The sequence below is a fragment of the Eleutherodactylus coqui genome, chromosome 2 (genome assembly GCF_035609145.1).
Source record: "Eleutherodactylus coqui strain aEleCoq1 chromosome 2, aEleCoq1.hap1, whole genome shotgun sequence".
Lineage (NCBI taxonomy): Eukaryota > Metazoa > Chordata > Amphibia > Anura > Eleutherodactylidae > Eleutherodactylus > Eleutherodactylus coqui.
This window is the reverse complement of record NC_089838.1, coordinates 226268429-226295081: the sequence shown is the minus strand read 5'-3', so window position 1 is coordinate 226295081 and position 26653 is coordinate 226268429. Positions and strand designations below refer to the sequence as shown.

General features: G+C 41.7%; 1 protein-coding gene across 3 annotated transcripts in view; it reads right to left on the bottom strand.

Moving 5' to 3' along the window:
- NEDD4 (NEDD4 E3 ubiquitin protein ligase) overlaps positions 1 to 26653 on the bottom strand; it is a 116559-nt gene that overhangs the window by 6575 nt on the left and 83331 nt on the right. For all 3 annotated transcript variants that reach the window (XM_066592559.1, XM_066592558.1, XM_066592560.1), the window contains 15 exons: positions 23450 to 23650; positions 20884 to 20961; positions 19792 to 19846; positions 19654 to 19712; positions 16578 to 16649; positions 15349 to 15578; positions 14097 to 14218; positions 11683 to 11753; positions 8916 to 9011; positions 8746 to 8819; positions 7269 to 7329; positions 6779 to 6838; positions 6586 to 6693; positions 4043 to 4139; positions 1085 to 1157 (listed from right to left, as the gene is read on the bottom strand). In XM_066592559.1, coding sequence (XP_066448656.1) covers positions 1085 to 1157; positions 4043 to 4139; positions 6586 to 6693; positions 6779 to 6838; positions 7269 to 7329; positions 8746 to 8819; positions 8916 to 9011; positions 11683 to 11753; positions 14097 to 14218; positions 15349 to 15578; positions 16578 to 16649; positions 19654 to 19712; positions 19792 to 19846; positions 20884 to 20961; positions 23450 to 23650 — 1457 coding nt within the window. The remainder of the gene's footprint in view (positions 1 to 1084; positions 1158 to 4042; positions 4140 to 6585; positions 6694 to 6778; positions 6839 to 7268; positions 7330 to 8745; positions 8820 to 8915; positions 9012 to 11682; positions 11754 to 14096; positions 14219 to 15348; positions 15579 to 16577; positions 16650 to 19653; positions 19713 to 19791; positions 19847 to 20883; positions 20962 to 23449; positions 23651 to 26653) is intronic.

Genomic DNA, 26653 nt, shown 5'->3' with positions numbered 1-26653 from the left:
CATGCAGTGCGCACAAAGAAGTCCTTAAGGCATATTCTTAAATCAGGATATACTTCATGAAGCGTGATGGATAGAGATGAGTGAACGTGCTCGGCCACGCCCCTTTTTCGCCCGAATACCGCGATTTTCGAGTACTTCCATACTCGGGCGAAAAAAATTCGGGGGGCGCCGTGGGTGAGTGGGGGGTTGCAGCGGGGAGTGGGGGGGGGGGGGGAAGGGAGAGAGAGGGCTCCCCCCTGTTCCCCGCTGCTACCCCCCACTCACCCACGGCGCCCCCCACCGACCGCGAGTACTTTTCACTCGAGTACTGAAGTACTCGAAAATGGCGGTACTCGATCGAGTAATTACTCGAAACGAGTACGTTCGCTCATCTCTATTGATGGATGAATATTCGCTCGTGTGGTGATGCTGAGCAAGTACTACTTGAAAAAGACCGCAGGCAGCAGTTGAAACATTGTCATGCATATGGAATGAAATAAGGCATTTTCTTAATCAGGATATACTTCAAGAACTTTGTGCACCCTGCATGCTGCTCTAGTGTTACAGATTGTTCTGGGTCACTACGGATGAGCATGTCAGGAGCATGCATCTGAGCCCTAATGGTATGTTCCCCCCCCATTGTCCTATTGTGGAGTGCTGCTGTCTAACTACATACTTCTTTGGCTGGGTACTCACAGCATAACATGGCCTATAGCTGTGATAGAATGCCCACCTCTCCAAAACCCCTTTTCATTCTTAAACTCCCAAAATTTGGTATTACCGTAATCATACTAACCCATAGAAAAAACGTTCCCGTGTTATTTTTTGCGTACTGTGCATGTTGTAAAAACTAAACCAACCAAAGACTGCACTTTAAAAAACGTTTAAATGTTTTTCTGTACATTATAAGTGGGGAGAATTTTTTTTTGGGGGGGGGGGGGGGGTACATTAAATGATGGCATTAAAAATACAACATCTCCTGCAAAGAGCAAGCCCTCAGACAGCTACATCAATGGAACTAAAAAAAAAAAAAAAAAAAGTGGCTCCTGGAAGGTGGGAATGAAAACATTTTACAATACATCAATGATAAATAAATAAGGATTACCATGTGTGCGCTCTGGGAAGTTTCTCCGGTGAGCCCCATTTTTCAACTGTAAACAACTGTGGTCCATTTGAGCCTGAAAGCAAACATTAGTATTTAATGGCAGACAAATAGTCCTGTAAAACAGACATTCTTGGCACCAAGAAAAGTAGATTGATTATTCTCAGCACAGATTGTTACATATTTTGCAACGTTACTGTATTAGTCCAGAAGATTTTCACAGGACGACAGGGTGTTAAAGTAAAGGTCTGCTACAATTTGTATTCTTGGGGAGTTCTCTGTGGCTACTATGCTGGCAGCTGGTTATTTTGCAATTCTTGCCAATTACTGTAGTTCCAATATAGTCCAGAAGGAACAAAGTGCTGCATTCTAAAGATTTTATGTTATAGCAGTAAGGTGATAGCACAACATTTAAGGAGTAAGTGGGCAAGAATGTGGTGAGGAGTGTTTAGGTTCCTTTTACATCATGTATGGGAAACCTGTTACCGCTTTTTAGATCAAAAAGGATATGGAGGAGGGAAGAACCGCTAACTATTAGAGAAGTTTTCCTAATTCCTGAACTACACTCCGGACAGTTAGATGTTTAAAGCCGTGCAAAGGAAAGCAGATCTGACATGGGAAATAAAAGGGGCCATTATGTACACTCACCTAATTGCACTTAATAGCAAAACCTTACTCCCAAATATAGCTCCTCAAAAGCCATGAGGTTCCACCTCCGACACTTTCACACATTGATCAACCACCCCGAATTGCTTGCGTTAGCAAGAGAGACCTCCAGTTGTCTTCTGTACTCTGAAAACCCCTTTAATATTGACTGAGACTCAGATATTGATAACTTAGCCACCAATCTAATATCCTATCCTGAGGAGGTCCTCCGCCTGTGACCCGAACCAAATCAGATGTCTGAAGTGGCCATGGTGCTCAGGTGAGTACCGCGACTGCTTCAGGGCTTACCAGACAGAGCGCAATGCATTATATAGCATCTGCGCCTGGTATGTCAGCTCAATCCCATTCGACTAAATGGAACTGGGCAGCTTTTTAGACCACGTGACCGAAAAAATGTGATGTTGCATGCCCGAGACGAGACTCTTCAAACATCTGATCAGTAAAGATCCTGAGCACAGGACCGCCCAATCATCTGATATTTAAATTAAAATAAGAATTTTTTTTTTTTTAGTGCCAACTTATTCCACAGCACTCTCAGGTAATTTATTACCCCCAAACCAAGCTGGGAACTCATTTTGCCAACCTTGGAAGGATGTTAGGCTGAGCCAACCTTAAGCTGGCTACCTGAACCAAGCGGGGATTGAACCCACAACCTTCAGGTCGTGAGCGAGAGCTTAGGACTGCATTTCTGCTGCATTAACACTGACTAACAGATTAACTATATGTGTGGCACAATGTCAGAGACATGCATGGTACCAATGTACATCCTCAGAAAACACTTTTTAAAAGGGCAGCTTTAAGTGTGCTCCTAAGCATTTGATAGCACCTTCAGTTACTGTAAGATACTTATTAGAGCTATAAATTCCCGGGGCCACCAAACTCTTCTGCTATTTACAAAGTGTTGATATCTATTCAATTGAACTTCATGACGCCAACTGGGAGCTGGAATGTTGCATCGTTACAGGCATAGGTAAAGAACCAATTCTCACGCTGCTTTGAGTACTGCGATATTTCTGGATTGAAAACAATCGATGATATATTGCATGATCTCTATAATATATAAAAAAAATGTTACATCCTTTTTCACTATATGAGTATATTAGACTCCAACTCCACAATACACTGCATGAGACTTAAAGGGGTTGTCCCGTGAAAGCAAGTGGGGTTAAGCACTTCTGTATGGCCATATTAATGCACTTTGTAATGTACATTGTGCATTAAATATGAGCCATACAGAAGTTATACACTTACCCAGTCCGTTGCTGGCGTCCCTGTCTCCATGGCTCCGACTAATTTCTGTATCTTCTGGCTTCTTTAGACGCGCTTGCGCAGTTCTTACTTCTCTGTGGACGAGCCACTTCAGCGTGGTCGCGCGCTACAGCTCATCTGCGCATGCGCAGACGAGCTGTCACTTCTCGGGAGCGCACTGGATCGGCCATTCTGCTACCAGCCTCCCTACTGCACGTTGTGCCGTCCAGCCAATGGGGTGGCTGGAATCGGCATTACAAACAGTAGAGGTCCCCGCCTGCCGCGATGACGTCATCAACTGAATCACGTGACCAGCGTCTCGGGAGCGCGCACGTAGGGCTACAGCAAGCGCTGTGCACCATGGGAGAAAACCGCGGTGCACCTTGGGAAAGGACCGGCGGCCATCTTTAAAGAAGACATTTTTAAAAGTTCACGAAACGAGGTAATGGTGAGTAGAAACGCTCTTTTATGACGCTTTCCACAGGTAGTGTAGTATGTTTGCTTTAGCAGGGGGACTGGGAAGAGAAAAAAAAATTTCATTTCTGCCGTGGGACAACCCCTTTAAGTGTTACAGGGTTCAGTCAAGAATGACAATGCAGATCCTTACAGGTATAAAATTCTGTTTGGATTTGGCCCAAAATAAACAGTTTGTATTTTAGGAAAAAACAACTGCACATCACTTCCATTATACTAATAAAAGAAAGGATTGCAGGACTCAAGGGAATCACATGATTTTACTCATTTCGGTCTGAAAAGCCTGTGATGGGACTGAAAGCTCCATCTGGCTTGGGTGAATGAAATCACATGATTCACTGCATTCTTAGAGTGCAACAAATCCTTTTCTTTACTGTATGCTCTGGAGCCCGAATCAATGTCAATTCACAGGCGCCCATCATGTGGTCATTACAAAAAGGTGCCGTTTCTTCCATTGATTTGTATGTACAGTATTTTCCACAAATCTACATAAAAGCATTTAACAAGAAGTACAAAGTTAGGGAATTGACTGTCTAAAATATAGATACTATAAAAAGGCAAAGATCTACCAACCATATAGCTCAGCAAATCCATTCATTGGCACCCTAGAAGTACCAGTGACAAACTGCAACAGGCGAATTCTCTTCTCTGAATCCATCATCAATACAGCCTAAAAAGCAAAAATCACACATCGTAAATTCGAATGCAAAAAAACACGCGACATCACATGCCTTTTACCTCTCCTAGGATTTTAAGAGACAGGTTATAAATGTTTACAAGGCGCAGCAATAAAAAGAATAGCATTTCTACTGCTCCCTACCCCCACGTGCAGGAATGTGGCTGCTTGTTAGTAATATCAATAACTGTAAAATGGATTAAACAGATGAATTCATGAAATAAAGCCGTAACTCTATAAGAGACTGGTCACTTCTCACTGGACAGATGCCAAGTTGTTAAGTTACTAGCACCGATTTCTTACACCCTTCAACTTCATTTGGAAATTCCTCACCTCCTCGGCATGCAAGCCTTCACCTTCTTGTGTTTAATCTGAATTAGTGCCTGCATTATTCATTAGGCTCCTAGAAAGGATCTGTTTCCATCAATGTTTATTTCCAGAAACCAGCAGGTCATATTTGTCTTTTATTAAACATGAGATCAGTGCGGTTTTATACTGATTGTATTAGACCAATACTAATATTTTGGTTTCCATCCCAAACATCTCTGAAGGCAGCATTGGAGTCTATCAAATTTCATGGGATCAAAGGCAAGCTTTTTGGTGATCCTATCCATGGCAAAGGGGCTTGCTATTTAAATGTATACAATTTAAGTTTCATAGAAGTAGAAAGTGGAAATCAATCTGCCTATGGAACATGAAAGGGACAAACGTGTTGACCACTAGACAGAAGTGGAAAAAGTGGTCCACTACACACAAGTAGCCTCTGAGAGCCTTTTATAGACCAAGGGTGGAACCACTTTTAGGGCCTCCGGTGGCAAGACCGTTCATCTAATCACGCCACAACTCTCATTCACATATTTGTTTGCATGCCAAGTTTAACAAAAAAAACAATCTCAGTTACAACTTTCAAGTGCATGATGTGGTAGTCGTCACGCCTCCCCCCCACTGTATGTACACCCCATCCCCCAAATCCTTCCTGCAGGTAATACAAGACAGTTTGCAAACAATCATCTCTGTCCCAGCTGGCAGTGGCCTGAAGTCTGCAATGTACCTTGTCTTGTGCAGCAGCATACGTGCCGCAAAACAATCTAGGACATCCCCTGTGCCTTAAGGCTCCATTAACCCCTTGAGTGGCACACCCGGAAAATTTCCGGGACGAGCTCCACTGCTCATAGCAACATAGCCCGAAAATCTTCCGGGCTATGTATCACTATGGGAGCTGCAGAGCACAATGCCACAAGCTGTGACAGTGTGCTCTGCCTGCACAGACCCACAGAGAACAAAGCAAGCAGAAGAAAAACCAGCAGAAGATATTGCCGATATGTCGGCAATCTCCTGCTTTGTTTACAGGTTGCCATAGAGACCATCGGCTTGTCAGAAGCAAGCCGATGGTCTCTGTGGCAGGGAGAGCTGGTTGTTCGCTGTCAGAGGCTAGGTACTGGCTCTTACAGCAGAGGTCAGAGAAAACCTCCGATCTCTGCTGTGTTAACCCTTTACATGCGGCAGTCTATGTGACTGCAGCATGTAAAGGGCTGTCACTGCAGCATGTAAAGGGCTGTCACCATCGGACCCCCGGAATGTGATCAGGGGTTCCTGATGGGTCCCTGTGGAAGTCCCCTAAAGGGACCAAAAAAAAAAAGGTAAAAAATTATTTAAAAAATTATAAAAAACACTTGTCTCCCTTTACTTTGTAAAAAAATCAAAAATACAATCACACATGTGGTATCCATGCGTCGTAATGACCCAGAGAAGGAAGTTAATGCATTATTTAACCCCTTAATGACATGGCCTCTTTTTTTCTTTTTTCCCCATTTCTGTTTTTCCTCCCTCCTGTTTAAAAAAAAAAAATCACAACTTGTCCCGTAAAAAACAAGCCCTCACATGGCCGTGTCAATGGAAAAATGAAAAAAGTTATGGCTCTTGAGACGCAACTGCAAAATTAGTTGAAATTCAATGATTAGACCATTTTAAAAAACCTGCCCTGGTGGGCACGACAGGGTGGTAGGAAACCCGCCACTCAAGGGGTTAATATGTAACGATTATTGCTCAAAATTTGTTCAAATGAATGATTTTTCAGTCAGCTTAAAAAGCATCATTGGTTTGCTAGCTTCTCATCCTGTGTAAACTCTCCTCATTCAGTGCTTCACATAGGAGGTGAAGTGCTGCGCGAGAAGCAGCAAGTCTCTGTGTAAACGCTCTGCATGAGCGCTGACGACCTTCGCAGTGACATCAGCACTCGTGCAGTCATTTACCTGACTGTTGGCCTGTGTAAAAAGGCCATTAGGACAGCATCTAATTCTAGCTCTTGCTAGATATTGTAATGGTAAAAGTGACCAGATCACCTCTGATATCTAACAACAAGGCAGCAGACAATAGCTTGCTAGGAGAAAAAAAAAAAAAAGAGGTAGTATTAAAAGAACAGGTCTAACAAACTCTTCACCTTCCAAAACCACTGAATCACTGGGTGTCCAAGAACATAACCATTTTTATATTTGGTATGTTCTCTCCAGTTGTTGACATCCACGTCTCCCAAACCGCACATGAGGAGCTAGAAAACAAAGAAAGTTGTTAAACCCTTATCCCAGAATAAAGCATTATCAATCTGTACAAAAAAAGGTGATTGAGTACTATACCTCCAACTCATTTTCATCAAATATTTTAATCAGATCCTGAGGAATCAGTTCAAAAAATCCCTTTAGAGAAAAAAAAAATTTGTATTTGCAATTACATATTTAAAAAAAACAAAAACACAATATTCTTCAAAAAACATGGCGATTAGATATGTTTGGGCAATTGGAGCCCTGCATACTGTATACATACATATGCAGAACAGCCCCCAACATCAGGGCTCTGTCCTGCATGCTGTTAGAAACGCGTGTCAGAACTCATCCGACATCGGAGCTATGCAGGGAAATCTTGATGCCTGATGAGGTCAGACACTGGATTAGAAGGGGGTTAAGATACAGCCACACTGATCCAGTGTATAATGAAGTACCAGGATTCTACATCATATTTAATCTTTAGCGTGATCAAGGACCTAAAGTCAATGTATGTAGCACCAACTGCTGAAGCCCATTAGTAAATACACAAAAATAAATAAATTTACAAATAGATATTTAATACCTCTTTAAAAGAAGCCATCTGTTTCTGGATCCTGTTCACAAACCTCCACTGTATGACCAGGCTAAAGAAAAGAAAAATAAGCAAAAACACATTACTCCTTGCTGTAGATGACCGTATGCAGAAAATCCAGTCTGAAGAAGGTAGTTTGATCTGGAACCCCTGCGATCAGCTGTTGGCCAACTCAGAGTAACAGAAGGAGGTCCCAATTATAGTAGGAGTTCAGACTTCAAGTGGATGAATACTCCCATGATATGGACCACACAGGAAGCAATGTGTTTATTGATTCTGTATATATTCCGGTCTGGAGGATCCCTTGACCTTAATTTACCAACTGTGGTATCAGCACAGAAAGCCATTGACTGGCAGCAGCAATCATGTAAAGTCAGATGACATCAAAGCAGCACAGGAATGAAAACAGAACCAATAATGTTAGTTGCTAGTCTTCATTGATCTAATTTTTGGGGAACATACAAAGTTTCATATGAAACCAACAACTTCTTCTAGGGGAGGGATTTTATTTATTTTTTGACAATGGGTGTATATGTGTTATTGTAACTGTGTGCGAGCCCGCACACATCCACTGTTATTTTCAGGGCATGTCTTATTTTCAGGTAAACAGGGTAGTAGCGTCCGAAAGCTTTTTTATAGCCCATGGGTGGGACTACTTTGTCAATGGTGCGGTGCGAGTGCTTAATTTGTGAGACAAGTTGTACTTTGGAAAGCAATGAAAGTCATATGGACCAACAAATGGTACCATAATATATATTTTTTAAAGGCAAGATGGGCACAATTAGCCTTTTACAACTTGCACCACGTTGCTAAAATATATTATACCATCTTTACTTGCGTCATTACGAACGTAGGTTTTGACTTTATTTTAAACTATTCCCCCGCCACCTTTTTTTTTTTTCTTTTTACACTTGTCCACTAGAGGGGTGCAATGCTGAAATGTAGTACTGTATTTGAAGTGTATTATAAAGTCTATGAAGCTGCAGGCCACTGTACCTGGCAGACCTGGAGGCCTTCAAGCCATAGCAATGTATCGAGACCCTGCGGTCACATTGCAGGGGTCCGATGGGTGACAATGGGAGCCCCATCTATGTCCGTCCTTTATAGGCTGCTGTCGCATGGACCACGGCACATAAATTAAATAGCAGGTATTGTCAGTTTCTCTGGTCCCCACTGTAAGAGCAAGTGCTGGGCTGTCATTAGACAGCTGGGTCCTTGCTCCCCCCTAGCATGGGAGACCCGTGCCAGGCTTCTGATGCGATGCCTTAAAGGGCGTATGGACAGTTGTTAAGGGGTTAGAGCAAATTTATAAAACTAACAGAATTCCTTACAAAATTATGAGAATGATACCCAAGGCTGTAAAAACAACATCCATAGCAAAAGCCCATCATGTCTAAAATCCAGCATGTAAAAAGTAGGTTTTGCTTAAAATCTAAAATATCCATTAATCAGTATGATGTGATCTTACTGTATGTACTCTCTCTTGTTCTTGTTGGTGACTACTATGTCTGATCCACCAGGCTTAAGGTCATGTTGATGTGTCTGGTGGGCAAAAAACACAAACGCAAAAAACATAATTAGCTGACTGATTTGACATATACAGCCATATCTGTGCTACTCTACAAAAGCCATTTCTACCTGTCCAAAGAGTTCCTCATCCACAGTGAATCGCAAGTCTAGTTCCGCTGGATCATTCTCAAGTATCCACTTGAGAGAGTTGTAATATTCACTGTCCTATGAAACAAAGCATGACATTTTAGGAGTTGTATAATGGAGATACATGGCTACAAAGCATCTATCACGTTCATGACATTCCGTACATATACTAGCACCCTTAACGGGAGTATGAACCAATGGACCTCCATTTCTATAAATGTGTAGTTGCCAGATGTATTCTGTATACTCCAGAACAGAAAACAGTTTTTAAAAGGTTAAATAAAAATGCCAACAGATTTTCTTCTACAAAAAGGATGATAAAAGGGAGCACAGGATGCGTTACAAGTTCTTGCAAGTAATTTGCAAGTATTGTACAGCATTTATTGGTGCAACAGCAGTTTTCATAATTAAGCTACATTCAGAGTGTTTGTAGTGTACGCTCTGACATATACATCAGTATTTTTGCTGAGTAGATTGACCAAAGTATACATAAGTCCCAAGTCATCTGATGGATGCCAAAAGAGTGTTCTTTTGACTGTCAACTATGCCATACCATACAGAGACTACTCCTTAGTGACCAGCTTATTTTTTGTCTTAAGGACCAAGCGATCTTCATTGCTTACTGCACTGCAAGAGCCATAACTGAGACAGCCATGTGATAGTGCAAGGGTCATTTAAGTATAAATAGTAGTAAAAGCACATCATTCCTACAGCCATTTTTCTCACTTCACAAAGCAAAGGTTCAGTACTAGAAAGATGGGCTTAAAATAATTTATTCTTAAAAACTGTATGTCCTTCCAGTATATAAAGAGAATGTCAAAATATTTTCAAGATTTATATTCCTTTACAAGAAGGTTTAGGAACTGGAGGGGTCTCTTCAAGGACTGCTTTAGAACAATAAGGGACAGAATTTTCTGTTGATACAAGCTATAAGATACATACCTGCGCACGCACGTGTATACTTTCTATGATTTGCTATAAAATGCTTTATTTTAATTAGTTGTTGAGGTGGTGAAGCAACTTGTAATCCCCTCCTGACAAATGCTAGAGGTTTTTGCTATATAAAACTATGCATTAACAAAATGTCAGAAGAGCTTGGAAAGATCACTTGAGCGTTTCTCATTGTCTTCTTCTCCAATTCATCAAATTAGGCGTTTGTAAGGCTACGATACCCATTGAGTATCACCTAAATAAAGTTATTGCTGCAACAATGGCTTGCTTTTTTTGGACAGAGTTGTATATGTTTTAGGGCTCATGTCCACGGGCAAAATAAGAATTAAAATCCGCAGCGGATTTTAACTTCTTCTGCCCGCAGATCCGCACCCCATAGGGATGCATTGACCACCCGCGGGGTAGATAAATACCCGCGGATGGTCAATAAAAGGGATTTAAAAAAAAAAATGGAGCATGAAAAAATCCGGACCATGCTCCATTTTCATGCGGGTCTCCCGCGGGGACGGCTCCCGCGGGCTTCTATTGAAGCCTATGGAAGCCGTCCGGATCCGCGGGAGACCTAAAATAGGAATTTGAAAGAATTACTCAACCGGAGCGGACCGGGAAAGCCTTCTCTTCCTCACGGCCGGATCTTTCTTGCTTCAGCTCGGCGGATGTGCCCGGCGCATGCGCGCGGCACGTCGGTGACGTGCCGGCAACGTGCCGCCGGCGTGACGAATTCATCCGCCGGCCGGAAAAGAAGATCCGGCCGTGAGGAAGAGAAGCCTTTCCCCGCCCGCTCCGGATGGGTAAATGCTTTTAAATTCCTATTTTCAGCGCTCATGTCCGCGGGGCAGGAGGGACCCGCTGCAGATTCTCCATGGAGAATCTGCAGCGGATCTGATTTTCCCCGTGGACATGAGGCCTTAATGGCAACACTCTGGGGTACAAGTGTGTTTTATAACCATTTCATTAGTTTTTTTGTGGGGTGAAGAGGAGATAAAAAGAGTGCATAAATGCAAATTGCTTTTCGGTTTTGTTTCTACAGCAGCTTCCTGTATGTACAGTCATACACAGATAGCAGTCAATAACTCATAGGACCGCCCAATGGACTATTCAGCCCAGAATAAGTAGAGATTTAAATAAAAAACACAAGTTATAGTGAACCCTTTCAAAAAAAAAAAAAATCTATATATTTAAAAAAAAAAAATATATATATATATATATATATATATATATATATATATATATATATATATATATATATATATATATATATATATATATATATATATATATATATATATTTGCTCAGCTCCTCCTGCTCTAACCTGATGCTCCGCTTTAACATGTTCAAGCTGACAGATTCCCTTTAATGGTTATTGCATGAATGAATAGTTACCTGCGGGCTGAACAATCCCCAGCCTTCACTGTTCAGTGTTGTACAAATATGCTAAACCACTTGTGGCCACCACTTGAGGGATCTTAATGCATGTGTTTCCCTAACCACAGTTCATCAATTACTGGCATATGGATACATAAAGTTTCCACTGGGTGAGTCACAAGTGCATATCAGCAAACTCAATCTATCTGTAGCTGTGGGCTGCAGGAACTCTTCACTTTAGGTACAGGATAATCAAAACTCAATAGCACAGAAAAGCAGCTCTGAGCCATATGAATGTCTATTAGAGGACTTCTGTCTACAGTCAAGGATTCATTCATGTAATAAACCTTAGTGATGGGTGCAGTGTGAAGGGTCATGCAGTAGCTGTATGCGCTTTGGGGAACATACATTACAATGGTTAGAGTAACATACCACAGACTCCATGTCATTCAGAGTTATAGCCTTCTGTAACATCATTTTATAAAATGGTCGTATGAAAAAACCTGAAAGAGCAATAATGATCATCACTGATAATGAATATCATATATTACATACGACCGTGCGCTGGCATATGACATACTGTGCAATAAACAGTTTTATTTCTTTTGCATTAAGCTACAAACCTCAGACGACATCAGTAGAAATCAAAGAAGAAAAGCGGGTGGAGGGACTTCTAGGAGTATGAGCTAAGGAAATTCGCTTATGCCCATCCACATTTCACCAGTGTATGTAACGGGGCGTAATGTAAACTTGCATAAGATTAGTGAACTAAAAGACACAACTCTTGACCAACAAAACAGTTGAAACAATGAAATAAACTTAATTCTTCTTTATTGAATTAAACAATATTAACACGTTTTGGGGACATAGTCCCTTCCTCAGAAATGGCTGGGTAAAGTGCCTCATACATTAGTTAAGACATGATAGTTTGGTAAACAGACTACTAGTACATCTAGATCATGAGCGATTACGCAACAAGTCAATAATATAAAATATGTCAATTTTATATATACCTTTCTATTTTAATTTCTACTTTGTCCATACCATTTGTTTTACCCATCATGTCGTTTTAGATTTGCTTTCAATTTATGTAGCAATATGCATAATGAAAGTTTACTCATTTCTTTTAACTTACAGGAATACTTTCCGCTACATATGGCTATAGATTTGTTGTTCAACCTTTTACCCCCGTTCATAAACTATTATACTTGACCAATGGTGGTTGCAGGTAAAATTCTGAAAGTTTTTAGCTACATATTGCTAATTATAGATGCACATTTTTTACCCTCATTTTAGAATGTTCTTTTTTTGGATTATCAAGCCTATTTATTCTGCCATCGACTATATTTGAGTAGCAAGAACTTAGATTGTTTGAGAGCGACAATGCTCGTCCTTTCTTCCACTCATGCTCTATACATACCATTAGTCTGTTTACTAAACATTGCTAATATGTTTAAAGAAGAAAAAAATCGCTCGATTCACTTACACTGATGATTTGTACTTTAAGATAGAAGAATAGAGAAAAAAAATTGAGGAAAAAGGAGAAAAAAAATATCCAATTATTGCACTTGGCTTTTTACCAAGCCATTCCTGAGGAAGGGGCTGCATTCCTGAAACGTGTTAATACTGTTTTAAATCGATAAAGAAGAGTTGGGTTAATTCCATTTCAATTTCCTTGGTAAGAAAATAAATAAATTTTAAAAAAGTCTTTCGTCCACAAACTCAATTTTTGTTATGTCAGGAGAAAAAGACATCTACTTGCCGTGTATAGGCATTATAAAAGGGGGCTATAAATCAGATTTTAAAAAAATTTAATTTTTTATTGCAGGTGTTCTGATTACTTTCAGTTTATGTGACAGCTGCTTCTGGTTAACATCAAACATTGGATTGTCCTGTGCATCTTAGGCCACTCCGTTTATTTTACAGCGTTTAGGGTGCTAAACGCTTCCATCGATTTCAATGGGGCCTCTCAGACAAGCGTTTAAACGGCACGATTTTGAACGCTGTCTGCTGTACTTTAGTGTGTTCCAGCACTTTTTAACTCCTTAATGCTATAGAACATATATTTAGGTCCTGCAGCGTCGGTGATCTCTTGTTAAAATGCTGCGTTCCAATAAATGGCGCTGCAGAGGTATTGTTCCATGTCTCTTATTTGCATATTACCCAGAGAAGCACGAATGGCCTTCTAACTCTCCCCACTCACTCACCTTCTAGGTGCTCTCCGTAAGGAGAAAAGAGCACTCCTAAAGAATGCTGTGGAACACAGCGTTAACAGTGTGTACAAGAGTGGCCTTAAGAGTATAAATGGTGTCGTGAAATCCTGAATTCTAGTCTAGAGGCTCAACGTAGATTATAGATTAATATCTATCCATACAGATTTCTTAACTATAATCAAATGTATAATAAAAAAAGTGGCATAAAATATTAAGAAAAAGACACTTGCTTAGCAGTACAAAGCTCGAGAAATCCTGGACAGCCGAGACCTGATCAGGTTTCTAATGGAGTAACAGAAGAGAACAGTGTACGGCTGACAGCTTTAGATCCTGAAAATCCAAAAATCTGGCATCTGTGTGGCTCTGATGTTGCCCGATTACTGACACTTAACTGCATTTTTATATGGATAGTCGAGGCATACTTGAAACAAATGCCAAATTGTATGCATTGCTTCCTACCAGCATAGAATGATTATATAGTAGAATGCCCCTCTTAAAAATGCACATAACAAACACCTCCTGTATCCATTTTTTTAGATTTGTTTATTGTTACATAGCTAAGGAAAGATTGAAATTTTCCTTTTTTCCAAACAGTGAGATAGTGGGAAACTTTTTTTGTTCCCCTAAACTTACCATCCAACAGCTTTCCATGATAAACTGCCATCCCAGCCACACGGCCAATAAACTTAAAATAGGAGATGTGCTCTTCATTGCACAGTCCAGAATTTGGATTAATCTGCAAGGTGTAATTGTCACTGTGAAGTAAAGCAGAAGCCTACATCAGGATACAACAGGTACACATAACACGCTCTAGATCCCCCTTAGTACATGCTGCAGAACAGGTTTGCATTATATAAAGATGGTGAAGGAATTCTATACGGTTCAGTCCATCCCACAAAAGCTACAGACCACCAATATATTCGTAATTCTAAGTATTCCAGTGTAATTCACAAGCAGTGCAGGAAAACTGGGAAATGATGATCTCCGGACTCTACAGGAAAGGTGTTATTAAGATACCTGGTTCATCACATAAAAATGAAACCGTAGAACTTGAGGGCAATGATCAGTGTCCATAGGCTGATGAAAGTCAGTCAAGGGTTAAGGTAAAGCAGCAGTTTCTCTACATACAGGGAGAAAGATGGAAAAACAACTCTTGGACAGAAACCAGCTACACTGACACTAGTTATACCCTGAATGGGCACTTTATTAGAGACAGCTGCCCTGCTGCGATTGGAGCTTACTTTAATGAAAGTGAAACACATGACTCAGGATCCTCTGGAGATTAACAATTGACAGAAGGGGTTAGAAGTATATCAAGAATCGTTCTGGCAAGCGGGCTGTGCAGTCAAGCAACTTGCAGTCAAATGCATACAATGCTGATGTGTTCAGACAGTTGTAGCACAACTTGCTATTCTTTAGCATGGTTGGGCTGTCTAAGGAAAACAGAGAGAAGTCTCCCCACTGATCATCGATCAGAGGAAAACCATCACCTGCTCAGACGATTCCAGACTTCTGCTGCACCATGTTGATGGGTCAGGATTTGGTGCAACCAGCATGTGTCAATGTAACCATCCTGTTAGATGGAGGTACTGACATGCTTTGAACTAATTTGTGGCAACTGCAAGACTATCCTGCAGGCTAATATCCCCGCAAAAAGGCTTCAATACTAAATGGAATCTGCCTTGGTGAGTGGCTGCAGTTGTGAAGGCCTAAAGAAGTCCAACTCACCAATAGAGAGGATTGATATGGAAGGGGGGTTGGTGAAGGGGTCTCTAAAGTGGCCATTCGATATATGTGCCATTAGGGAAAGTGTCTCATGTGAAGGGTGGCAGAGTTTTCTTAAATATTCAAAAATATGTTCTGATGCAACTTAAATGCTACTTACGTTGCAGAATACTCAAAGAGACCGTAATATGGATTGAACATTTCTTTAGATATCAGAAAGAACCACTCTCTTGCAACGCCGCCATAATCCAAGCCTTTCTCACTGTCAAACTCAATCCAGAGACGTGCTTTAAGAAATTCTAGCCTTTTTACAGCGACTATCCTTCTGTAAGAATCCTCAAAAACAGCTGTGCGACGCAACTTCATTTCAAACCTGTTAGGAATATCAAGCTACAGCGAGAGAAGGAAAAAAAAAATGTAAAAAAAAAAATTAACAGCCAGTCTTACTTTTTAGATGCGAATGGACATTCCAATATATTTTTGTATGAATTCCTTGCAGTTTTGCAGATCTCTGCTTGCAGTCCAGTAGATACAAATCATGTAAATCTGTTTCTTACAAAAACATTCAAAATGTTACTGTAGCTCTAATGAGCAGAACACGTTCGTGTCTATCACATGACCAGGACATATTTGTATCCACTGGTAGTAAACAATGAAAATTGCTATCAAATCAAAGCAAGCAAAGATCTTGAAACACATTATTGTATAATGAAACCTTCTATTTTTCAATATACTAAACTATATGGAAATTAGAAAACATTTTAAAGAAGAGTTCGCATACTCAAAATTAGGTCAAGATATCCAACTTGTGTCTGATTAGATTTTCAAACAACTGTTAGGCTGGGTTCACACAGGGCGAATTCCCGGCGGAAATCTCGCGGTTTGGCCGCAGCGAAAAACCGCGAGATTTCCGCAGGGAGACGCGCTGCTTCAAAACCCGTGGCACTTAGCTGTGGGTTTTGAAGCGGCCTGGCCGCTCACTCTTCCGCTGCGGCCGGTGCTCCCATAGAGTGCGCAGCAGCAGCAGAAGAAAAAAAGGGAACATGCTGCGGCCGGCGAATCCGCGCCGCAGCGCCGGCTTCTGCCAGCTTTGCCGCGGCGGATTCGCCGTCCCGTGTGGACGAGATTTCTGAGAAATCTCATCCACATGGGTGGCTAATCCTGGGATTAGCAGCCGCAGCCTAAAACAAGCATCCAGCAAATTCTATATAGGAAGCAAATACAGAGTTCCATACAAGTGACTGCAGTCCAACAATGGCAGGTGCCACCAACTCCAATGCAGTTTATGGAAATCTGTCGTTTTTATAAGTCTATACACACAGAAACACTTCAAACTACTATATAACAAATATGTACATATATATGTATGAAGAATGCACTTCAGCTTACACTTGCTTGTTTCTTCAGCTTTTTACGAAAGTATTCATATTTTCTTTTGTAATCTCGAGAATAAGGTACAGCCTAAAAAAGGAAAGAAGATTAACATGGAACTCCAATCTAATAAACCCGAAGATTACTTAAAAATTAAGTCAATTAAAAAGGTTTTTAATTCTAGGAAACTTTGTTGCTTTCCTCATAGTCTAGCTCATAAAAACTAGTTTTCTTTGTACACTAGGGGGCAGACCATAATTATAAGAGCATATACGTTTGCCACATAGCGAGTGTTTGATGAAAACACCGTAAATGCATGCAAATTAATTTTAGGTTTACAACGCAGACTGATTTTTGGGATTCATGCAGTCCGTTTATTCTGCAACTGATCTAGAAAGATTTAAAATACTAATGCAAATTAATGTCACTGTCCTTCAGTTTTTTCAGAGCATCACTTATTAACCTCATTATTTCAATGAAAAAAAAAAAAAGTCATGGCAGATCCTTAAGACAGTAAAAAAAAAAAAGGGATTTATGAAGAAAGTGTCTTTTTGTCATTATTAAATTTATTTAAGAGAGAAAAAAAAATGCAAGTATGAATCAGACTTCATTCACTTGCCAACGCTATTTTCACAAGCTTTGGGGGCCATGTATACAAGCAGGGACTTCTACAGCAAATTTGCACATGGGAATTTCATTTGTACGGCTGGAATTTTATTACTTTTTCAACACCGCCACTTATGTGCCTCTTTAGAAATCGGGATGACCGTCGTACAGAACCTAAGGCTGTGTTTGCACAAAGCGGCTGTATCACTAATACCATGAAGCAACCAATGTGTGAACACAGCATGATGCACCATTAGTAAAAGTGTTATTTGTGCTGGAACTAATCCAGAAGTTTTAAAGCTAGCACAAAGTTGCACTATTTTCTTGCCTGTCTTTTCCATCACATCACAGCTTTGTGCATTATCAGTGCAGGCAGAAAATATAAAAAAAGTCAATCTGGCTTTTATTCTGCGCCTGGTCGACAAAAAACACAATTATTTGGCAGTTTGAGAGATTTGCCAACATAAAATCACAAATTGATATGCATATGGATGTACTTTAGTCAAACTCCGATGTTTTGCTTCTAATAGGGACACTGCATGGTCATGTCAGCTTCTTCATGCTAATAGGGGCTCACCTAACACTTCTTAACTGCAAGGACTGTTCATTCTGACTCAGTGAAAAAAGGTTTAGAGAGCCAAGAATGAAACATAATCTCCACCCCCTCGCTGCAGCCAGTGGCTATGGATAGAAGTGCTTAAGGTAATTTCCCAGATGGTGTGAGGTGAAATATATTATTACACCGGCTCCATATTAACATACTTTTCACACCTTAAACAAGCTGCTGTCTTGTAAATATGGTGCACTGACAGATGCAGTAGAGAAAGGTTTTTGCAATAATGATGAGCTTCCATGTTTTATTTGCTCTTAGGCTTAGCAGTTATGGTCAACAACCAAATGTACAGTGAGCCGTACCCAACAAATGTTTACACTTCCAGTAAAATCTCTCATCTCGTTGACTAGGGGACACAGCTGAAGACAGTAGGCATTGCTACTGACACCAAGCAGTGAAGGTGTTAGCTCCTGCTACTGGTTGTATACCCTTCTACAGGCACCAAGCTAACTAGTTTCTCTGCAAGCAGTAGGAGCAGCCAAGTAGGTAATGAAAAAAAAAAAGTTTTTCATAGTTCTATAAAAAGGAAAAAAAACTTATATAATTTAATATATATTTATATCTTTAAAAAAGGGAACAGTAAATAATAGAACACTTTCAGTCCTACTGCAAAGAGTACCACAAAAAGTGCAACACATAAGGGGAGCTAGTCGCCAGGCAGAGCTTACCCAGTTTGGAGACTGGGGAGCAGTGGACCACCAGATCATTGTTGGATGGCTTGGAGTTCAGTTAAGGCCCAGCAAGCCCGTGTGGAGAAGTGTAGAGTTAAGAACATGAAGAGGAAATGAAGGCGGGCCTTGTTGAGGAAAACGCGGTAAGTGAACGCGAGTTAATGAGAGAAAGGAAGGAGACTCACTTCTGCAGTACACCATGGAGTCAGGCATGACTGAAGCCAGGGGGTTGATTTTGGATGATCACGAGCAGGCAGCCACCAAAAGGGGACTGCTTTCTACAGTGGGGAAGGAGGCGAAGGAGGGGGAGCAGTAGGCGAAAAACACCAGCAGCGCAGGTAGCACACGGGTCGTGGATTCAGGACAGTCAGTCCCCATGCAGCCATGGATAAACTATTGCAGTACTCTGGTACCATTGTATGCTGGAGGTACTGGGCTGCCGTCAACCTCCTATACCCCTGCTGCAAACAAAACAAAAATGGGAAAAAAAAAAGGCAGTGGCAGACCCATATTGCAGGTCAGCCACTGGAAAAGCAGAACATGTTCTGAGAATGTCGCCAGTGACCTGGAGTGCAGCCTCCAGGTAAGAATGCACCTCTTCAGATAGGAGAGAGGGAGAAAAGGGACGAGGTAGAGATCTGCAGTGCTAGATAACTGGGAAAGATGGGGGTTTTAGTTGGCAGCGGAAGGAAAATACTTACCTCATTATCGGCTGTGGAAATACTCTCACGTCAAGAAAGTAGCAGTCTCTGCAGTTTCAGCGATTTATGTCCCTGTAGTTGCCTGCCTTTAGGAAGGAAGGGAGTGCTCTGGTAAAGGGGAACACTATGGCTGGCGGGTCACACTCAGGTGAAAGAAGAAAAGGAGGCACATACAAGCAGAGATTAAGGCAAGCAACAGAACGGTTAACGGTTATGTTCACCTTCCTCAGTAAGATAACAGGGAGAGTCCTGCCTTCCTGTATTCCGATTCCAAGTATTTCTGGAAAAGTGGCGATAAAGAGGTCTGCCCCATACAGACACTAAGCTAAAGCTAGTTAGCTAGGTGCCTGCAGGTGGGGAATAGCTAGTAGGAGGAGCTAATGCTTTTTCTGCCTAGTGTCCGCCTCCTAGTGGAAGTGGCTATATCACTTGTGTCCCCCAATGATATGGAAAATAATTGTTCAACAAAAGTATTTTGAAGTATTAGAATACTGTTAACTTACTGGCCCAGTTATTGCGGCTGTCTGTAATCGTGGATCCTCCCATTGAGTTCTCTTTGTGTCTGGAAGAAATAAAGATTTGCTTTAATTTTCTTTCGGATTTAAATCTTACTACTATTATTTTGAAACAGACTTTCTTACTGTGGTCAATATAAAAGACTCGTCCATCAGTGTGTGTTCTCTCTTCCCAACCAGGCTGCATGGAAGAACCATATAAAAAGGTCAGTATGGGACAAGAATAATGATTTTGCAAGTCCATCTGGACCACTGCAGGATATAAATTTGGAAAGATAGGGCATTTAACAAGGATTGTATAAATCCATAAAAAAACAGTAATGGGTACATTTTTATTCTCCGTTTTTCTTTGTAGTTTTATTTCCCTGCAGTAGTAACTCAAACACTGAAGACAACAAAAATCAGCAAGGCTTCCACAAGCGAGACTCTTAGCAACTAGCTTCTCTCAGAAAAGGCACAATCAGAGGTTGGATGTTGGACTCCCTAGAGAAAATTGAGGATGTTGGAGCTTCTTTCCTAGGCTCAAGAATAGTGGAGGTTGAGGTCTAACTGCCATTTATCTGCTGCTTATACAGCACCAGCATATTATACAAGAACTTACTTAGCCATCACTCCACTTCTTATGTCAAAAACATAAAAAAATAAAAAAGCTAAAAACAAAAAGTCTATACTCCCTTATTAAAGTTTAAACTTTTCCCATGTAGTTGCCAGTATAGTACATAGCAATACTGCTAATCGCAGTGTATTATGCCTGTCAACATTATTGTATTAAGCTCTGTCTCGTGATGGGCTCCTCTGCCTTTGCCCAATCTTAGATCCTGTTTAACCCCTTAGATTAATCCGAGTCCTCTCCAATTCCAGCCATTGCAGACAGGTGTCAGCTGTATATAATACAGCCGACGCTTACTGAGCATGGAGCAGGCGCAGCTCTTGAGCATGCTCCATTCACTTCCTATGAAATTTGACAGGTACAGTACTGTAAAAATTTTCAGCTTGTGTGGAAATGCTTTCAAAAATAGAAGTGATTTTTTTTTTAGTTGACCAAAATAAAGTATGCCAAGTTAATTAACAAGAGATAACACCTGATAGCATTAACCCCTTGATGTCCACCCATACATCTTTTGACGGCGCCAATTAATGTGCATTATTAGTCTGATGGAGCCATTTAGGCAAGTGTGTCAGACTAATTCACTTCTGATAAATTATTTTTGTACTTACCAGTAGTGGTCCTAGGTCTAACAGATCTAAAGGAGGCCTTGGCCGTAGGTGTACTGGAATTTTTAATCTCGGGTCTTCCTACAGAAATAATAAAAACATGCCTGTTTAAAAACCATGTAAGCACATGTGGAAACTCTTTAGTCTATAGTTTAAGATCAACAAACCTCTACATCCATCCCAAAGCATCAATATATTTAACTCAAGACTAAATATGCTTTCATTGATAAGTGGTGGTCCCGCTTCCAAGACCCCATACTGATTGCTGGAATGAGGGTGCTGCAGTGCTGCGCCCCTCCGCTGTCTTCACGACTTTTTGGCAGCTGAAGGTGGCTACATAGCGGCGTACAGCGCTTTCTACAGACCTGTATTTTGACCATTTTCAGCTGAAAGAAGGAGCCAAAAAATAATGAAGACTGCTGAGGGGGGAAATGGAGGTGGAACAGCACTTGTGAGCACTACAGCCCATTCGTTCTAGCAATTAGGGAACTCACCAGTGGGACCTCCACCAATTAATACTTTTGACAGGTCTTTCTGACATTTAAAGAGTCGCTGCACTTTCAGCTAACTCTTGAGACTGAGCTTTTGTGTGTGTGTTTTACAGACTCCTGGAATCTGGAAATAACCATTTGTTTGCAGAGGTTTTTCCACAGCCTTTGTGTTTGCAATAAAGCAAAAGGCTGGTGAGACATGTCAGCACCCATGACCTAGGGAAGAAAAGGATGGTGGAACCACCATCTAAAAACATCAAAATTTTAGATGCCGAAATATCCACCCTTAGACTCCATTTCAGATGGCAGGGGTGCCATTACACTTCCGGCTCCTCTGCACTGCAACGACATTGGGCCGAAGGAGCAGATGATTGGCAGGGATCCCAAGCAGCATATCCCTGCCAATCAACTACTGATGACAGAGCATAAATAGTAAATTCATGAAAAACCCACTTAAAAAACCCAAGGAACAGCAAAAAAACCCAAACTTTTGCTTCCTGGTTGTGTCTCTCTAAAGGGATGGGTGTGAGGGTTAAGAGGCAAGTGACATCAGATCACAGCCTGTTATGTCATCTGTCCCTGTACAGCCTCTAGTGGCTAAAAAGGTGAATCCATGTCACCACCACTTTTATTAATCAGGGAGTATATATGCTCCACCACATTTAGGAAGAGTAATTTGTCTACTATAGATTACAGAGAATAAGCAATTTTCCAGCAAATAACTCCTACTTGGGACATTTGCTGAATCTGTGACTCAAAATATCTAGCTAGCATCTGGATCATGTAGATTTCTAATACAGGGTAGTCCTAATAAAACTAAATAAAAACCGGAAGAACCCAATAAAAGTTGGTGTGTATACTCAGTGGTGGGTATGGGGTTTAGTTTTCTTGAAGGAAAAAAATAAGTAAATAGCACCAGTAGTTGTCAACAAGAGACTATTTGATGCTATATGGAAATATTGGTGCAGCTGGTGAAAAGAGGGTCAAATCTGTTCTTCAGATCAGTACGGTACGACTGCAGGGTTAGGATCCTCACATTGCCTGAATGTTACTGGTCAAACTATCAGCAGCAAGGTGGTAAAAACACTGCTTGAACATGTGCAAGAAGCATGAATGGAATAATATTTATAGGTTTTTCCAACATGATAAATCACTGAGCCCTCATACAGTAAACATAATCCTGTCCCAAGCCGCAAATGGAAAGTTCTTAGCCATTAACTGACGTACTACTGTATCATACACTTCACCAACCAATACACCCCTGGTAGCAACATATGGTAAGCACGATATCAGGCTCACAATGTGCAAGGTACCTGCGAATGCGAGGCATTTGTGCAAAAACGCCTTGCATCACTTCAGGGAAGTAGCGATCCTCTACCATCAACCATGGCAGAGGATCGCAGAGAGTTCTCCATAGATTTCAGTGGGAAATGCTTTGCCAGCCCCATTGAAAAACAATGGCGATGCATTCCGAGGGAACACCCAGAGACAGGCGATTTAGTGATAAGTGGCATGTACGAACTCTGCACACTATGAAGGTTTCTGCATCTCATGATCTACTTGGGTCAAACTTGCAGCCAGAAATATGAATTTTCATCAATTTTCTTTTGAAAAAAACAGAAAAAAAAAAAACTTTACACGTGGAGGCTAAATTTTCTGAATGCGCTGAAAGTGTAGATTGCCACGTACCATTTTCCCAATCCTTTGAAAGCGAATATTGTAAAGTAGGGATTCCCTAGGTACGAAAACATTTTCCCAAATTAAAAAAAAAAATAAAAAAAATGCACACAGTAGCAAGGTTAAGAATTATATAGCCAAGCTAGCCCAACACAACAAACATGATACGGGAAAAACGCAATTTAATTAAATTTTACCTAAAACATCATTCAAAATAGGAAACCACCACTCCTATAGATTGGATGCACGTCAGAGGTTTTCATCTTTTAATCAAAACTTAGATTAAAGGCTTCATTAAATTGACTTTAGTGTAATGGATACCTATGAAATCCCCCCACTTTGTTAGGACCACTGCACACGCACTTTTTTGTATGCGACCATTCATAAGAGTGAAAGCTTACCCATGTTGTAGTCTTTGTCATGTGATTGATGTAGAAGGGCCGTCCGCTTGGAGCATGCCTCATTTCCCAGCCTTTGGGAAGGAATTCCTGATCCTGGTCCACAGGGTGCTTAACAGATTCATATGCTGGTGACTGCTGAAGACGACCACTAGGAACATTCTGGGTAGGGGATGTCTGAGCCGTTTCCACAGGTGTAGGCTTCTGAAAGTGAACATTAAGGACAGGTTTTGAGCTTTACCTTCAAACAGCCCTACAGGCCTCTACACCGTTTCCATAAACAAATGCAGCGTATAGATACAGTGAAGAACAGGATCGGCAATGAAACTTGCTCAACAAGAATCAGAATTAGGATTTTCCAGACAGAGAAGCAGATGTATTACAGATAAATGCAAGATAAAGCAGACATAAGTGAACGTGCAGTATTCCAAGTGTGCTGTTTTTTTAAGTGTGAGACTTGGGATTAAGGTCTTTGGATTCAGGGACTTTATAAGGGTCAGCTCTATGCAAAAATTAAAATGCATAAGCAATAAATAGATCACTATAACCCCTTAAGGACATGGCCTATTTTGGGCTAAAGGACGCAACGATTTTTGGCGGATTTTCATCTCCATTTTTCAAAAGTCATAACTAGAGATGAGCGAAGGTACTCGTTTCGAGTAATTACTCGATCGAGTACCGCCATTTTCGAGTACTTCAGTATTCGAGTGAAAAGTACTCGGGGTCGCCGGGGGGCGCCGTGGGTGAGTGGGCGGTAGCAGCGGAGAACAGGGGGGAGCCCTCTCTCTCCCTCTCCCCCCCACTCCCCGCTGCAACCCCCCACTCACCCACGGCGCCCCCCGAATTTTTTTGCCTGAGTACGGAAGTACTCGAAAATCGCGGTATTCGGGCGAAGGGGCGTGGCCGAGCACGTTCGCTCAGCTCTAGTCATAACTTTTATTTTTCCGTTGACACAGCCGTATAAGGGCCTGTTTTTTGCTTGGTGTACGGGAGTTTTTGATGGTGCCATTGTTTTGGCTACATAGACTATAATGTAAAACGTATTTTTTTATGATAACAGAAAACGCATTTTTTTTTACCTTTTTTATGCTAATATGACAAAAAGCACAAAAAAAAGTTTAACTTTTTTTACATTTGTCTTTTTTGTACATTTTTTTTTTTTATTACACTGTGTCCCTCTGAGGGACTTGCAGCACATCACTGATGATTGCTGTGTTAAGGCACGGCAAGGCTACTGCCCTGCCATGCCTTACCACTTATACAGCGACTACAGGCTATGGCAATACAGGACGCCAGTATCTGGCATCCTGTTGCCATAGCAACCAGCCGGGCTCTCTGCGATTATATCGCGAGAGCCCGGCAACTTCTGCCTCCATTCACAGTGGACGGTGCGTCGTTCAATTTTCAGCATGCAGAAAGCAAACGACAGAAGAACTCTCGTTCAGTTGCTGCATGAGTTTACATGGGGCGATTATAGCTACAGGAGCACAGAAATTTGAACGATTCTAAACGATAATCGTCCCATGTAGATGGCCCTTTAGGCCGACTGCACACGGCCGTGAAGGGCTCCGCTGCAAAATTCCACGGCGGAGCCCGTCACGGCGCCCCCCAGGAGACCCCATACTTACCTGCGGATCCGGCGTCCTTGCTCCCGCATGACGCTTCCACGCCCACCTCCGCCGCATCATGTGACACGCCCACTGCGACTGCAATGGAAGCCGTCCGCGTGTACACCCGCGGCAAATAGAGCATGCCGCGGGTGAGTACGGGTGAATTCACGGTGCGGAATTCCACACCGTGAGCCCTGAGCTATTAGGTTCAACAGAACCTAATAGCTGCGGGCAACGCAGTGGATTTCTGCCACGAATTACGCGGCGGAAATCCGTTCGTGGGAAGGAGGCCTTAGTAAAGAAAACGGGGACGTAGCGGTGGGAGGGGTTAGTAGAGAATACATAATAGGGATACAATTAAAGATAAATAACCAAAACCTTCTAAACTGTATGGTGACTAATGCTAGAAGTCTGACCAATATAGCTGACAAACTGAAAGTAACGTCTGAGGAAAACTGACATTTCAGGAACAAGCCTGGTTGGATGAACGCTGTGACTGGGCGGAGAACTTACAGGGTTACAGTCTGTTCAGAAGTGATTGGGGGGGAAAAAACTGAAAGGGGGAGGGGTTTGTCTTTACGTAAAATACTGTTTAAAGCCTACATTACAGGAAGATCTATGGGAGGGAGATGAACATGTGGAGTCTTTGCGTAGAAATACACGGAGAGAAAATAAAATCCTCATAGGGTTTTTCTTTGTAGGCCAGCATATATAACAGAAGACACTGAAAATCTATTACTGGGGCAAACTGATGAAGCAGCAAGTTACAATTAGGTAACATGAGGGTCTTTAACTATCCGGATATAAACAGGAAAACTTCAACCTGCAGTTCTCATAAAAAGGTAACGAGTTTGTCAATAACTTCAAATAAATTACCTTACCCAACTTGTACAGGACCCTAGTAGAGGGACAGTCATTTTGGACTTAACATTAAAGGGGTTGTCCCGCGGCAGCAAGTGGGTCTATACACTTCTGTATGGCCATATTAATGCACTTTGTAATGTACATTGTGCATTAATTATGAGCCATACAGAAATTATTCACTTACCTGTTCCGTTGCTAGCGTCCTCGTCTCCATGGTGCCGTCTAATTTTCAGCGGCTAATCGCCGGATTAGACGCGCTTGCGCAGTCCGGTCTTCTTCTTTTCTCAATGGGGCCGCTCGTGCCGGAGAGCGGCTCCGTGTAGCTCCGCCCCGTCACGTGCCGATTCCAGCCAATCAGGAGGCTGGAATCGGCAATGGACCGCACAGAAGCCCTGCGGTCCACCGAGGGAGAAGATCCCAGCGGCCATCTTCACCGGGTAAGTAAGAAGTCACCGGAGCGCAGGGATTCAGGTAAGCGCTGTGCGGTTTTTTTTTAAAGTCCCTGCATCGGGTTTGTCTCGCGCCGAACGGGGGGGCTGTTGAAAAAAAAAAAAAAAAAACCCTTCGGCGCGGGACAACCCCTTTAACCAACAGACCTGACAGAGTAAAAGGGGTGCAGATTGGGGGGCACCTGGGAAATAGTGACCATCGTATAATAAATTTCCAATTGTCTTTCTAAAGGGAGTTTTATCTGGAAGATACAAAAATACTGAACTTTAGGAAGTTTAACCCC